This window comes from Henckelia pumila, unplaced genomic scaffold (genome assembly GCF_033568475.1).
Source record: "Henckelia pumila isolate YLH828 unplaced genomic scaffold, ASM3356847v2 CTG_19:::fragment_2:::debris, whole genome shotgun sequence".
Lineage (NCBI taxonomy): Eukaryota > Viridiplantae > Streptophyta > Magnoliopsida > Lamiales > Gesneriaceae > Henckelia > Henckelia pumila.
This window is the reverse complement of record NW_027331776.1, coordinates 69,352-85,403: the sequence shown is the minus strand read 5'-3', so window position 1 is coordinate 85,403 and position 16,052 is coordinate 69,352. Positions and strand designations below refer to the sequence as shown.

Sequence of the window (16,052 nt, the reverse complement as noted above, 5' to 3'; positions counted from 1 at the left end):
TGTATCTATCAAAACATGAGCAGAATGACCAAAGATCGAACAGTTACCTGCTATAACATCATCAGGTGCTGCCTGAGCCTGATCCTCTGTCAATGCAAAGACTCGTGCCTGCTGTCTCGGAGGCTGATTTGCACTGGTACTACCTCCCTGTCTGTTCTGCTGCTGAGGCTGAAAAGAGTGCACTGCAGAAGACTGCCTCTCAGGCTGAGCTGCAGATCTAGACGAACTCCCACTCTGAGCTCTATCTCTGTTACACTGTGGGCACACTTTAGAGAAGTGTCCCGGTTGCTGACAGGTGTTACAATTGCCGAAGACTCCCACACACTGATCCGGTGAGTGTCTTCCTCCACACTTGCTGCAGTACAAGGATGATGACCCAGAACTCGGTCCTGAACCGAATTGCTTCGAACCACTGGAACTGGACGAACTGTTTCCTTGCCTCTTGAACTGTTTACCTCTTGCTTTGTACTGATCTTTTCTGTTTCCCCCACTGCTACCACCTTCATACCTCTGCTGCTGGTTCTGATGTTGAGGTGGCTGATTCTGGTACTGAGATGGTTGGTTCTGATACTGCCTCTGCTGCTGAGGTGCCCCCTGATTACCTCTTTGCCTCCATAGGCCTGCTTCTGCTCCCTTTGCGTGATTCATGGCATCCGCAAAGTTGCTAGGCCTGTTGGTGTTAACCAACGTGAAGACATCGGGGTTCGACCCGTTTATAAACTGATCTGCCTTTGCTTTTTCATCTCCGGAAATTAGCGGTGCAAAACGCAACAGACTATCGAACTTAGCCACGTACTCCTCAATGTTCAGATTCCCTTGCCTCAGATTGGCAAACTCTGCTCCCTTATCTTTGCGATACGAGATAGGGAAAAACCGCTTATAAAACTCAGATTTAAAAAGAGTCCAAGTAACCTCTGTACCTCTACTCTCAAATGCTTTCTTTGTCATGATCCACCAGCTCTTAGCACCACCATGCAGCTGATGAATTACTAACCAGATTCGGCGGTCATCTGTGTAGTCAATGGAATCAAACAACTGATCCATATCATCCAACCAACTCTCACAGTCAACTGGATTTTCTGAACCCATCAACAACGGCGGATTGAACGACTGAAACCTCTTCAGCAAGTGAAGCATCCAACTGATCAACTTCAGTGCTAGCTTGCTTAGTCGCAGGGATAACTGGCGGTGTGTTTCTGAGGACCCATTTGATAATCAAAGGTTAGGACACGAGATATCTCAATCGCTACAATCAGTGCCCTTACAACCGCTTGGAATACCGGATACCAGTCGATAACAGAATTAGTTATATCTCAAGTAGATCATGCTTTATAAATTAAATCACAAAACCATGTAATTCAATAACTCTCAATAATAAAGCATGCTCGCATGGAATTAAATACACAGTTAAAATAATTCAAATACATGCGAGGAGCCAATACACGCAAACTCGATCTACCTGCTCACTCTAGTTCGACCAAGAATCTTAACTCTCTAATACTATTTAATGTGAGACCTCGGTTCTAAACATCTAATTAAGGAGTAAACAATAATTAAGCATACAAGATTCAAGAACTAAAAGCAAAGCCAAAACAAAAGAAATTTTTTTTTTTTTTTATAAAAGGGGCCGCGCTCGGGCGGTCATAAACTGCCGCTCGAGCGCGCCCTACTCCTTGGCGCTACTGGAATACACGGAATGGGGTGCGCTCGGGCTGCTAAAAATGCAGCTCGAGCGCCCTCCTACAGCAAAAACAGAACAGCAGAATTTATGCTAAAACTCAAGTCCAAAACCATCAACTAATAATCATGCATTACGATCATGAATTCTCCAACTAATATATGAAGTTCTAGAGTTGATCAAATGTCCAAAAGGCTAGAACATGCAACGATCATATCTCGACAAGGCTATTACAATACGAATACAAACATAAGAAGTTCGAATTCTAACATGCTACTATCTAAACTAGATGAACATGCTGACACGACTTCTAAACCGAGTCTCACTACTAGCTCTCCCTCTTGGGTCTAACCATGCCTCTTCTGACATGGTCCTGCCCCACCTGTTGCCAAGTACACATACAAAACAAAGCAACAGCCAGAAAACTGATGAGAATGATAATCCCAGAAAAAGCAACATATCAATTAATGGATATAAAACATGCTATCAAAACAACATATTCAAGTCGAAGCTAAAGATATGCCTGTCTTTAAAACCAGGATATCGATTCTGATAAACACGGGAGTGCTGCTCTGCTTTTGGGATCCCGAGGATGAGATCACGTAACGACTCACCGACTCTCCCAATCGAGGTGGTGTCACGTATCCCATTCCTCTAGACTTTGAGCAACCATAATGAGTATGCTAGCACTAGGCGAAATACTACAACCTAGGCCACTCAATCATAGTTCCCAAACGTCTAAACAAAAAGGGCGGTTCTGCCCGCTGAAAACAAGATTGGCTCAAGATGAATGCATAACAGAAACATAAAACATAAGTCATTTAACAAAAGCCAAAACAATCAAACAAAACACAAGTTCCTCATGCTAGAACAAGTGTAGATGCAAGTACGTGATTTCAAAAGGGAAAACTCGAGAACCACAGTCCCGAGTATGCTATCCCGCTACGATGACTGCTTTTACCTTTCAATGCAGTAGCTTCCAACTCTGGATACGCTACAAAAGAGACTGTATCAACAACTATACAATCTAACAACAACAAGGCAACGGCTCAAGGAATGCTCTATACCGTTCTTTGTTCAAATCTCGAAAACGATCAAACAGCTGCTAACTCTGGGCTTGAAAACTCCAAACGAATCTGTTCAGATACAAGAGATGATTGATCAATAACCACGATCAACTTACAAGCCAAGTTCATAACTCAAAAACGGTTCGAAATCTCCAAAACTCAAACCGACGGCATAACGGCTATATCTGAACAAACCGGCAACGCAGACAGCAGTTCAATACCGATAACAACTCAATTCAATGCTAATACAACAACAACAAGACAAACCCAACAAATCTCAAAACCATGATTTTCGAAAATGGCTTCCAAAAATCATAACAATTCCGAACGTCGCTCTATTTCAAAACCGACAGATAATAAACGATCAGAACTCTGTCAAGAACAACATACTCGAATCTAGAACGATTCTAACAACATCCAAAAACTAGAATGTATCGGATCGAAGAAGAACTTACGATATAACAGAGCTCTCACTGCAGTGATCGATAATCTGCCTTCAGAAATAAATTCCAATGGCCGGATCGAGCTCGGACTGAAATCTAGGAGCTTGGAGAAATCTTGGGGCATTTCAATGGAGTCTCTCGGTTGAGAGGAGGAGGAGGAATGCTTTCAAAAGTCAAAACAAGTGTAGATAATATATTAAATCCCCTATTTGCGTTTTAGTCCCTGAAATTTCCAAAATTTGCAAAAAGGACTCTGATCAAAATCAAACCGGCTCGAGAACTCTGTAATCTCTGATTAACTCAAATAAACTCATTTAAGATAAAAACATGGCGTTACAAAAGGGCTAACGGCGGACGAAGGTATAGCTTTTGCTTCCTAAAAATATTTAGAAGTATGCAATAGCTTATTTAAGGCTTTTAGAGCACTTTAATGATAGTAGTATCATTTGGCATTGTAGAGCAGACTATAGGCGTGGACCTAGAGTTGGTAGAGCTTGCACTGATTTGAGGTACGAAAGTACTGTTCGAGATATCCTGACTGAGTATGCATGTATTATGTGACTGCATGGTTTATATGTCATTGATTTATGCTGCATTCATTTGCATACTGAGCTATCTCCTTCGAGATGTCTATTAGTAGGGTTGTACCCTATCCTGTTAGTGGATGGACTTCCATGGCTTTGGGTCCGGTAAATTCACTGGTATTATGGTATGGGAGCCACCTCCTGAAGCGACGGCACAGCGTGCTATATACCAAGGCCCGGTCTGTCTTTGTATCTGATCCTTGACCTCGAGTTATAGAGAGTTCACTTTGCATGCATGTATACTCATACTCTCGTACTGAGTGTTTTATGCTCACATCTCGTACTCTGTGTTTCTGGACACCCTATTCTATGGGGCAGGTTTGCGATTGGACAAGACGGGTGGATCCAAGAGGGGCTAGGCAGTGGTTGGCCAGCTGGAGCTTCGCCTAGGTTTTTTTCTGTTGTTATTGGATTGATACAACTATTCGATTGGGTTGTATTGTTTTTGGGTATTTACAGATTTCTTGCCTTGGGATTGTATAATGTTTATGGTTTTCGCAGTTTTATTCTGATATCCGTTTAATTAAGTTAATTGCATGTCTAAGTTTTGTTTAGTAGGTGATCCAGGTAAGGGTCACTACATGGTCTTTGTAGACCATCTAATGGTCTCCAAAAACCATCCAATGGTCTCCTTAGCAAAAAAAAAAAAAAAAAACAGATCGCATAAAACAATGGTCTTCAAGATACCACTTTTTCCTCTTTTTCCCCTTCATTTTAAATAAAAAATAAAATGGTCTTCGTAGACCATCTAATGGTCTCCAAAAACCATCTAAGGGTCTCCTTAGAAAAAAATGAAATGGTCTTCGTAGACCATCGGTCTCCAAAACCATCCAATGGTCGTAAAAAAAAATTGTTTTCACGATACATCTTTTTTTCTTCGTTACAAAAAAAAAAAAAAAAATGGTCTTTGTAAACCATCTGGTCTCCCCTTCCCTGGAAATTTTTTTTTTTACTAATTTCGAAAACAAATTCAAAATTTCAAATAAAACCGACCCTCCCCTCCCTTGGAAGCCCTGAAGCCCTAAATTCTCAATGTTCAAACATATTTGCATCTTTGTTAAACTAATCGTAATCTAGGGCATATCACAAATTTCAAATTGATCTATGAAAAATCACAATTATCTTCAAATCATACAAAACATGACAACCCAGAAACTAATACAAACGAATTTCACAATTTTTTTTGCAAAATAGGTAAACAAAGTTACGATAACTCTTTCATTGGACATTGAAAGTAGCGTGTGATGGTGAAGAAGATGGGCTCTCGAAAAAGATGATTGTGGGAGGAAGAAGATGACCACTGGAGTTTTTGAAGAAAGATATGGAAAATTGAGGAAGAAGATGGTGAATGAAAATGGTTTTTGGAGACTATCGTGAAGAGGGCTCACGACCGTTTACGAGATGGATTGTGAGATAAAGAGTTTAAGAAAGTAATATTTGAGTGAAAATTTGATTTTGAATTTTAATGATTATATTTATGAATAAAAACGCTTTAATAATTTATTTAATAAGAATATTTTTGTAATAGACCAAATGAAGGTTATTTTTCAAAAGCCATGAAAGCCCAAGGTCATATTTCTAAATCTTCCGCAGTTCTTCGTCTTCTTCACACAACACTCCTTCGATCGAACAGCAAAACCTCCAAATTCCGTCCATGGCTGTCGAGCTTTGCGCCAAGGCGGCTGTCGGAGCTCCTGATACTCTTGGAGACTGTATTTTTACTATACTTCTCTCTTTCTCTCCCCTCCCCTCCCCTCCCCCAACCCCAATAAGCATCGCATTGTGGTTGATTTTAGCTCCCTTCATTTTCTATTCTGATTTCAACAATTTTTAGGTCCGTTCACCCAAAGGGTCCTCCTTACTCTTGAAGAGAAGAAAGTTCCTTACAGCACGCATTTAATCAACATCAGCGAAAAGCCCCAGTGGTACTGATAATTTTTTGTGTTTCTTTTTTCCCCTCGAAAATTGGGTTTTGTTTTGTTTTGCTTTGTTTATGGGGGATTTCAGGTTCTTGGAAGTGAACCCTGAAGGAAAGGTGCCCGCGATCAAATTTGATGACAAATGGATTGGCGACTCTGATATGATTGTTGGCATTATCGAAGAGAAATACCCCACCCCTAGTCTCTCTCCTCCTGGTGATGTTACCTCAGTGTATGAAAACCTTTCTCTCCTTTTTAATCGTCCATTGAAATGAATGAATGTTCCTATGCTTAGAGTCATTCCAACCAACCAACAAGAATTAAAATAGCAGAAAAGGAATTATCTCCTTAATATCCCCCTCACATGTTAAAATTGAGGTCTCCCCAGAAAAGATCCAGTGTTTCCCTCAATGTCAGCAGTGACAATGAGAAGCAAGTTGAATGCCAGGACCTTTTAGGAACTCATCAATAGGAAGATTCCTCTGGAGAAATCTCTAATAAAAGATTAAAGGTTCCTGTAGTGAGGAGTAAAGATACCATGGACCTCAGCTCTATGTGTCTAGCGATGCTCCGAGCGGATTTCGGGCTGAAATCCCCTCAAAACTATAGTTCAACTCTAGTTTGTCCTTCAAGGCAGGAAGTGCACCTGAAGAATCTGATCAACAATATTTAGGGGAACAACATGAGATAACTGACCCAAATCCCATCTGCATTCTGCAATCTTCCCAAAAAAAATTCATCCAAATGTCTCTGGGTCCAATCATCGGGCCGGAACATAATAGAGCACCAGAAATCAACCAGCAAGCATGACAAAAGCTGATCTCACCTTCCCCTGTTCTAAAGCACGAGGAGCATAGTTGCAATCAATAAATTTCATATCCTCTTTCCCATTGCCCCTCCATCTCATCTTTATCTTATTTTATTTCCCACCAGGGGAAGAGCTCCAAAATGAAAATCTTCTGCCCCTAAAACTCACAACGCCAGTTAACTAACCATGCCTTCTCAAAGAGGGAGAAACAAAATTTACAGAGCAAAAATTCTTTCAATGTGATTAAACATTGGAAAAAATAAGTTGAAAACACTGACTAAAGAAGAAAAAATTGAGAGGTTTCCTTTGAAAGAGTTCGAACAATGAATAGCGTTCGTAACTAATTTGTTAATCACTTGAGAAGTGCTTCAGTCACGCCCCTTTAATTGCTGTGATTGTGAATCCATGTTTAAAAGTATTGGTCATTCATAATGCAAATTAATGACTCTATGATTTATTGTGAGTCATCATTTTTAGAGGACGCGTTGGATATTAGTTGACATACTTAATTAATTTTATCCACAAATTAATTGTATATATGTTAGTGTGCTTTGTACCATTAAGAACCATGGGATTTTCTGTGTTTTTCTGTGCATGTGTTTTTATTGCTTATTTGTGGATTTCAAACTTCTTATTATAGGGGTTCCAAACTATTTCCTTCTTTTGTCAAGTTCTTAACAAGCAAGGATCCTGCTGATGGTACAGAGCAAGCTCTGCTTGATGAATTGAAGGCTTTGGATGAACATCTGAAAACTAAGGTGTTTAATGTGTTAGAAATGTCAGACTTTATGCTGGAGCTAAATCAAAGATAAAAAAAACTAGTAAAATTGTGCATTTGTTTTTATCGATAAAAATAAGATCCTTTTGTGCGTGTGTGTGTGATCAGGGACCTTTTGTCAATGGAGAAAAAATATGTGCTGTTGATTTGAGTTTGGCTCCAAAGCTTTACCATCTTGATGTGGCTCTTGGCCACTATAAAGGCTGGGCCATCCCCGAAAGCTTGTCTCACGTCCACAACTACATGAAGGTGTAGTATCGAGCCACTTATAATCATACTTCTTCAGTTTCCTGTGTCTTTATGCTTCACTTGTATGGTCTCAACAGTTTTTTTTTTCTTTTCATTTTACAGCTGCTCTTTTCACTGGAGTCCTTCCAGAAAACAAAGCCTACGAAGGAACATGTTGTTGAAGGGTGGGCATCCAAAGTCAACGGTTAAAAATTATGCTGCTGTGTCTTAGTGAATAACCCTTTGGATCCATCTCCTGGTGTAGCAATGTATGTTGGTATGTACTGTCTTGTTTGCTATTAATAAAAAGACAGGCAATATCTACTGGGTTTTTTTTTTATAATTCCAAAGCATCTTTTGGCTCGTGTCTCGTAGGATGAGAAGATGAAGGATACAGATAACATATGAATGATAAATTTTATATATATGGATGATATACATGAATGTTTATAACTTTAATCATCTATAGAACTTGTGTCCAACGTTGGATTAAACAAATATTTGTGATTAATTAATGAATCATCTTCAGAACCAAGCATTTTTTTATTTTAACTAACCAAGCATGTTAGAAAGTAGATTTCATCAACAGGTTAACGTTGCTTTGCATATATATTTATGTGGGCGTGTGTGTGCATTCCAGTAAAATTGAAAAAAACAATGGTTCGAGAAGTCTGCATTTCCTGGATCATTTTTACTTTGATGTATAATAAACTATCCAAAATATATGAAACTTCTAATTTAAACTCACCTCCTATAAGATTATCTGTCGACTTTGGTACATTGACATATGAAGGTGACAAATTGGCTTATGCACGAGTAATGTCAGCCAATCGATCTTTCATTATTCCTTGGGAGGCAGTTGTTACGTGAATCTATAGAGTCAAGCCAATTCCAATTGTTGATTATTTATCAAGCCTAGATAAATTTAGATAATTTACTTGATGACTTGGAAGTAGGGATGACAATGAGTCGAGTTTGGGTAGGATTTTATACCTCCGTTTCTAGGGACGGACCCACCATAGGGCGAAGGTGGGTCATGGCCACCCAAAAAATTGTATGAAATATTTTGTAGTATTTATTTCGTGAAATAATAATATATAAATATTTGGCCCCTTCAATTATATTAAAGTGCTGTGTGGCTTATTGGTAGACTATGCTCTAAACATGGAAAAGGTTCAGGTTCGAATCAATCATCATGAGCAACTACGTGAGCAACAACTGACTTAAAAATAAGGATCAATTCATTCAAACTAATAAAAATAAAAAGTAAAACCCCATGTTCTTCTAATTTTCTTCTTTTAAATTTTCTCTAAAATTATATAAAATAATAAATTTCAAAAGAAAATAAAAATAACATGGATATTCATCGTGAAAGTGAAAATACATATGATTTCCTCTAAGTTTATATATATATATATAATAAAAAAATTCAAACTAATAAAAATAAAAATAAAAGGGTTGTTTATCTTGAAACTAGGCTTCAGAGCAAAATGAATTATGATTTTCTCTCGAATGCATTGATGATATTTATTGAAAGAGACATTGTCAAAATTCTTTATATTGATGATATCATTGAAGATTTTGAAAATTTTAAGGAATGTCGAATTACTTTTAGTTACAAATATATTTGTTAAAAACAGTTAATTTTTATATTTTATCTTTTAATAATTTCTCTATATTTTGTAAGCGGCCCTCCCAAACCCGAAATTCTAGATCCGCCCCTGTCCGTCTCCATCTCCATTTATTATATCCAACTCAATACCCATCATCATCTCCATCCCCGTCGGATATTCAGCTTTCATCCTCGTCCCCATAGGATGAATACTCTCATATCTTACCCAAATATCTTATTACTACATACAATTGCATTTTTTCAAATTTTATTATTTTGATAAAACTATGTCTATTCATCAAATTTTTATAAGATAAAAAAATTAAAAAATTAAACATAATATATGCAATAAAAATATATTATATATATACAATTTATCTTAACATCATTATTCTACAAAATAATTTTAGTTTTATACTAATAATTTTTTATGTTTCATCAAACTATCATCATTCAACAAAAATAAATTAGAATTAATATTTTTTTAATATAATAATACATAAATAAATATATACATATATATTATATATAATATATATGTGTGTGTGTATATATATATATATATATATATTTAATCGATTATTTGGGTCGGGATGCGTAGAATGTTACTACATCTTCCTCAATTTCCAAATTTGAAATCCTCATATCCAATTATTCATTTATTTTATACCCTCCTTCATTCGGGTCGAACATCAGATTCTACATCGAGTTCGGAGAAAATTGTATACCCTACTTGGAAGCTAAATTGTATTTAGTGATATTTGAGTTGAATTCAGAGAAATCAATTTTAGTTATAAGAAATTCTTCATGGGAAAGTTTACGACTTTGAAAACATTATAAATCGGTGAGGTCGCAAAATTTGAATATACCCACCCATTATTTGACTCGTGGTAATGAGAATGATTAAGGTTTGAGCTAAATCGTTCTGACAAATCTTGTACGACAAATTCGTTCGAGAAAGTGTAGCACGGAACATATAGTTGATCTAATAACATTTTTTTTTTGTCACATTTACACATTCAATATCTATTATCTATTACTATTTAATAAAGTGAGAGGAGGACCTATAGTACCTGTTTTGGTATTTTTAAGTGGATTTCCAAAAGTATCCTCTACTTAATTAAATAATTTTTAATTAAAAAATTAAATGTGTTGATTTTCAGATTTTGATAAATAACTCTCACCATGTGTTTAAATGTTTGAGGATATTTTTTAAAAAATAAAATAATAATATTAATAATAATAACAACAACTATTACATATATTTTATCTTCTATAGTTTAATAATACATATATTAACAAACACACGCATTGCGTGTGCAAATCGTTAGTTGTTATTAAAGTTGAACCTAGTACGCCGGTGAAGTATTTTTAAAATTCCACAAATATCCCTAATTCATTTAACTTTTCTCACATTTCACTCCCTCAATTCTCTCTATATTTCTTTTATCTTTTTAATTGTTTCAAACAACTATTTAATACTTGATATAATTATGTTTATATTATCTGTTCATTTAAATAATTAATTATATATGATTAAAAATTATTTAAAAAAATTATTTTATACATATAAATAATATGCTCACGCATGGTGTTTGTGTTCAGTCACTGTTCACTACTGGTTAACATTATTGGACGTGTTGAGAAATATGTACAACGTATAGAGCAGAGATAAGTGAAAATGACAAAGTATTTATGTTTGGTACGGATGATGAGATAAATAATATATAGATAAGTAATGTATTGTAATAAAAAATAAATAAGAAATAATAGTGGATAAAATATTTGATTTGATTGATAGATTATAGTTGATTTGATTTGATTGATTAAATTTTATATAAAAATTATAAATTACTATTTTATTCTTTTAAAAAATAAATAAAATATAAATAATATTATTTATAGGGGGTAATATAGTAATTTAAATTCAATGATTTGATTGATGTATGATAAATAATTAATGATTTGATTGATGTAAAATTATAATTAATAGATGGATAAATAATATGATGAGAAGAACGTAGGATTGAAAAAGATAAATTTGTACATGGATTATTAATAATGCTACCAAACATAGGGTCGAATATCGAATAGATTTCATTTTATTAACGTTATTTGGGAGTAAGACTAGCAGATTTAGTTGACATTTTAGGAGATCGTAATTATTTCTTTAGTACCAAAATTTGTTTAAACTATCCTGGCAGTTACCTAGTCAGTCTGGCATACGTTGGATTCATGAATTTATGTTTCTAAAAGACTTTTTAACTATTCGAAGTAATTTTCCAAGTTTTTTTATTTTTATTTTATATCAATGGAGTTTAAATAGAAATGATACATCTCGATTTATGTTTTGGTCTCTAACTTCCACATTTTTCAGTGCACAAAAAATCACGTGAGATCGTCTCACGAATCAAGTGAGACAAATATCTTATTTGGATTACCCATAAAAAGTATTGTTTTTATGTCAAAAATTTTATTTTTTATTTTAAATATAGATAGATTTAATTCATTCATCTCACCAAAAACCTATTTTTTTTTCCAGTTTTGATCATTTTACGAGTCAATAGTAGTCTTACCGTGTGTTTGGATTTATAATAAAAGAGATTTGTATTCGGAATTAGAATTGAATTTGGATTTCAAATCTATGGAATTAAAATTTTATTTTGCTGTTTGCTAAGAATTTAAAATATAAGAGTGTGAATTGGTAATATACATTTTTAGATAAATGATATTTTGTCAAATTTGCAAAAAAAAAAAAAAAAAAACTTGAAATATATGAGTAAGTTATATAAATATAATTTTTTTAAAAAAATTATTATTTTTAAAACGCAAATCCTATGAATTCTCACGAAATCTGACCAATTTCATAAAATATCAATATCGTTTCAAAAACGCATTTTACCAAACACAAAAAATAATATTTGTATTTCCAAAGCCCACCCAATCTCATGAAAATCCTTCATTCCAAATACACTGTTGATATACTAATCCACATTTTTTTTTTCGATTTCAATTCTTTTTTCCTTTTTTTTTTTTTTGGTTGGAATCTGATTCGATGACGGGAAAATACTTATTTGGCAGTCACATACGTTAATAAAATTGACCTTGATTTTGGTGGGGGAGGCCAGACTTCAAAATAAGGTGTACGAATGTAAAGGATCCTCTCCTCTTGAATTGACCAAGTCTACCCTACCCCATTATGTTTCCAAATATTTAGCGTGTGTGTGTGTGTGTGTTTTTTTTTTTTTTTTTTTTTAGTAATCGAAATAGTTAGTTATCACTTGAAATAAGTGGTTTAAATATTTTTGGTTTTGACTATACAATTTTCTCATAAATTATATTACAATTTTGTTTTGAAAATAATATTTTACTCATGTTACAAAAATATTTACAAATAAATCAGTTCACCTGTAATTAGGCTGACGTTTGAAGAAAATTTAGATAGCGTTTGCAAACTATAAAAAATTATACGTCAAGAAAAAATCGATAATCACTTATTTTTAGAGTTTGTAAAAACTACTTTAGTGGCTAAGCATAACGACTGTTGAGAAAAAATTTGATTAGTGAGTATAATATATATGAATTTATTTTACATTTTAACGTAAAATATATATGTCTCTTATAAAACGGTCTCATAGATCTATTGTCGTCATGAGATGGATCCACCCAATCCATAGGACCATATCTATAGTAGAAAATAATATTTTAACATTAAAAGTAATATTTTTCAGAAGTGGAATCATGTCAGAAACTCGTCTTACAAAATTGATCCGTGAGAGGGTGTCATAACTCATAAGAGTTTTTATGTGTAATGTAATGTATATATCTAGAAGTTAGATTGATATTTCAAGATTAATGTGAAACCTGAGTTTTGATTTTTATACCTTTGAAACTTATGGTAGTTATAGTTTAGATTCAAATAAAATTTTAATTAATGAAATCAAGAATCAGTCAAATTAAACTATATATATGTTTTATAATGCATGCATGACGTGCAGTTTCATAAATGATATGATCAAAATTTCTTCTGCATTAATTTTTTTTTTTTTAAAAAAATAAATCAAATTTCTTCTACATTGATCGTGTACTCACCAAAAAACTAGAGATGCATATATTTTAAATCAAAATAATCATGCAGTTTATTACTAAAGTAAAAAAAATGGACAAATCGTCGCCCTTTAACACTTTCTCTCGAATATATGATAAGTTTTCGAAACATAAATTGCAAATTGATTGATTTATTTTTATTTTTTGTTTTTTTAAAAAAGTATATTGAAAATTCAATACAACATTTGGAAATTTAAAAATCAAGATTACGTGTCGTAATTTATCTTGAATTTATGATGAAATTTGAAAACTATGAATTATTCCTCTTTCATCCTAAAATTCAAAACAACTATTAATAATGATATAGATTAATAATAATATTCTATTACTATATTTAGGGCATTGATATAAGTTTTGAATTAAACGAACCTCCATTATTCCCACTCAAAGCATAACAATCACATTTCCCTGAATAAGAATACTCATTCTTGTTTTCCAACTTTTTTACGAACAGAAAATTTTGATTAATTTTGTATTTTTGGTTCATCGTTACACAAACGACACATTTGTCTCGTATATTTTTTACACATATTGGAGATAACACAATACGTATGTCTCGGTGACTAATATTAATAATATATATAATAAAAAAAGTTGGTAGAAAACAAATTCCTACCACCCTAATTTGTTTTCGAACGTCATTTTGAATTGACTTTTGTAATTGGTTATAAGCCAGTCAGCGCATCATTTGACTTCATTAACCGTGTGTCATCCACCCGAAAATTTCTCTGAAAACATTATTTTTTTTAAATAAATTTAGGAAAAATTGTTTTTTTTTTTCTGTATGTTTGTCATTTTGCGATTTCAGTCCTTTATATTATCAGATTTTAGTTTTAGTCCGCTATCTTTTTTTTTTTTTGCAATTTTAGTCCTTTTTTCGACGTGGCGCTGACGTGTCACCAATTCAGTGCTGATGTGGAGCTGACGTGTACAGTGTCATGTAAACATTTTCGAATAAAAAGGACCGAAATTGCCAAAAATCAGAACATGCAGGACTAACTAAAATATGAAAACATAAAGGACCAAAATCGTAAAGTGACAAACATACATGACCAAATTTGCAGTTTTTCCATAAATTTATAAATTTTCCAACATAATCTAATAATCCAGCTAATTGTATCGAACTAATTGTGAAAAATCTATATGACATATAAATTACTCTTAAAAAATATTAATCGGCTGGTACATTCTTAATATTTTAAAAATGAAACACATTTCATTTATATATTATAAAAACTCCGGCATATTTAACACATAAGTTTTATAAGTGATTTTTAAAAATATAAGGTCTAAATGCTATTAATTTTACATAGATTGTTTTTTCAGGAAAAAAAATTACAAGGGATGTTGGTGCAATATTTAGCCCTATAATAATCACATTTAGTTCTGATCTCCCCAAAATATTATATTATCATATTATATTACAATTTAGTGAATAGTGAAGATTATGTTTTGGAATTTCTGAAAATATTCGATCACCAACTGTCATTCACACAAATATCAACATGAATCAGGGGTATGTTTTAGCAGAAATTTTTTAAGTGATAAATTTAATTTTTTTTGCGTAAAATAACTTCAAACATAATAAAAATATTACATCTTTCTGGTGTCCGTGCATATAATTTTAATTTTTCTCTCGTCTGATGTAAAATCTTGCATGATACGTTGCTGATCTGAATATATTTTAATAGCATTTATGCAATAAATCTTACAACAAGTCAGTGTAATATAATAAATTAAAAACTATCGACGTCGAAATTAAAAACAAAACTATAAACTTTCGTGGAAGTTATGTAGGGCATTTGAAACGGACAAAGAAAATATAAAATTACGATAAGAAGTCAAAGCAACGTAGCATTAAGTTAAGTGTTTGGAAATGCTTTACAAAAATGATTACGAAATTTTCTTTTATAAAATTTTCAAAATTTTTTACAAAATTAAAAAAGAAACTCATATATATTTTAACAAAACGACAAACGCTCGAATTTATAATTAATATTAGACACCGTTCTGTTCACCATATTACTAATATATGTATAACTCATCCCATCACATCTCACGTTTTTCTCATCATATTATTTATCTATATATTAACTATTTATTTTACATCAATCAAATCATTAATTATTTATCTCACATCAATCAAATTATTGAATTCAAATTATTATATTACCCTTTATAAATAATATAATTTTTATTTTATTTATTGTTAAAAGAACAAAATAGTCATTTAACATTTTTATATAAAATTTAATCAATCAAATCAAATAAACCATAATCTATCAATCAAATCCAATACTATTTTAACTATCATTTCTTATTTATTTTTATTACATTATACTACTTATCCATATATTACTTATATCATACATTAAACCAAACGGTGTCTTAGAGTAAAGTCAATGTCACATAGATCGCAAATAGTAAAATGGTACAAATACAATAATTGAATGAATGAATATTGAGTTGTAATAATTGTGTGTTATTAAGATATTTAAAATGTCTTAATTATAACTTTGATAAAGTAACAAATGTTCGATTATACCGATTATACTAGGCATTGTTTGGTTTGATGTATTATTAATCTATGTATAACTTATCCCAATTAATTTCGCCTTATTTTCGTCCTATTATTTATCTATTTTTTAATTAATAATTTTAAATCAATTAAATCAAATAAATTATAATCTATCCATCAAATCAAATAATGTATTAACTATTTTTTCTTATTTATTTTTAATTTGCATTATATTACTTATCTATGAATTACTTATCTTATCACCCAAACCAAACGGTGCCTACGTGTACGTGTACAAATGGATATAAAC

At 32.7% G+C, this 16,052-nt stretch overlaps 1 protein-coding gene across 1 annotated transcript; it reads left to right on the top strand.

Annotated features, from left to right (window-relative positions):
- The first annotated feature begins 5,325 nt into the window (after positions 1-5,325).
- Positions 5,326-7,843, top strand: LOC140870713 (glutathione S-transferase DHAR2-like). Its single transcript, XM_073273101.1, has 6 exons — positions 5,326-5,484; positions 5,607-5,697; positions 5,780-5,923; positions 7,140-7,257; positions 7,386-7,526; positions 7,629-7,843. The coding sequence occupies exons 1-6, from the start codon at positions 5,427-5,429 to the stop codon at positions 7,713-7,715; spliced, it is 639 nt and encodes a 212-aa protein (XP_073129202.1). The 5' UTR covers positions 5,326-5,426; the 3' UTR covers positions 7,716-7,843.
- Positions 7,844-16,052: the final 8,209 nt, after the last annotated feature.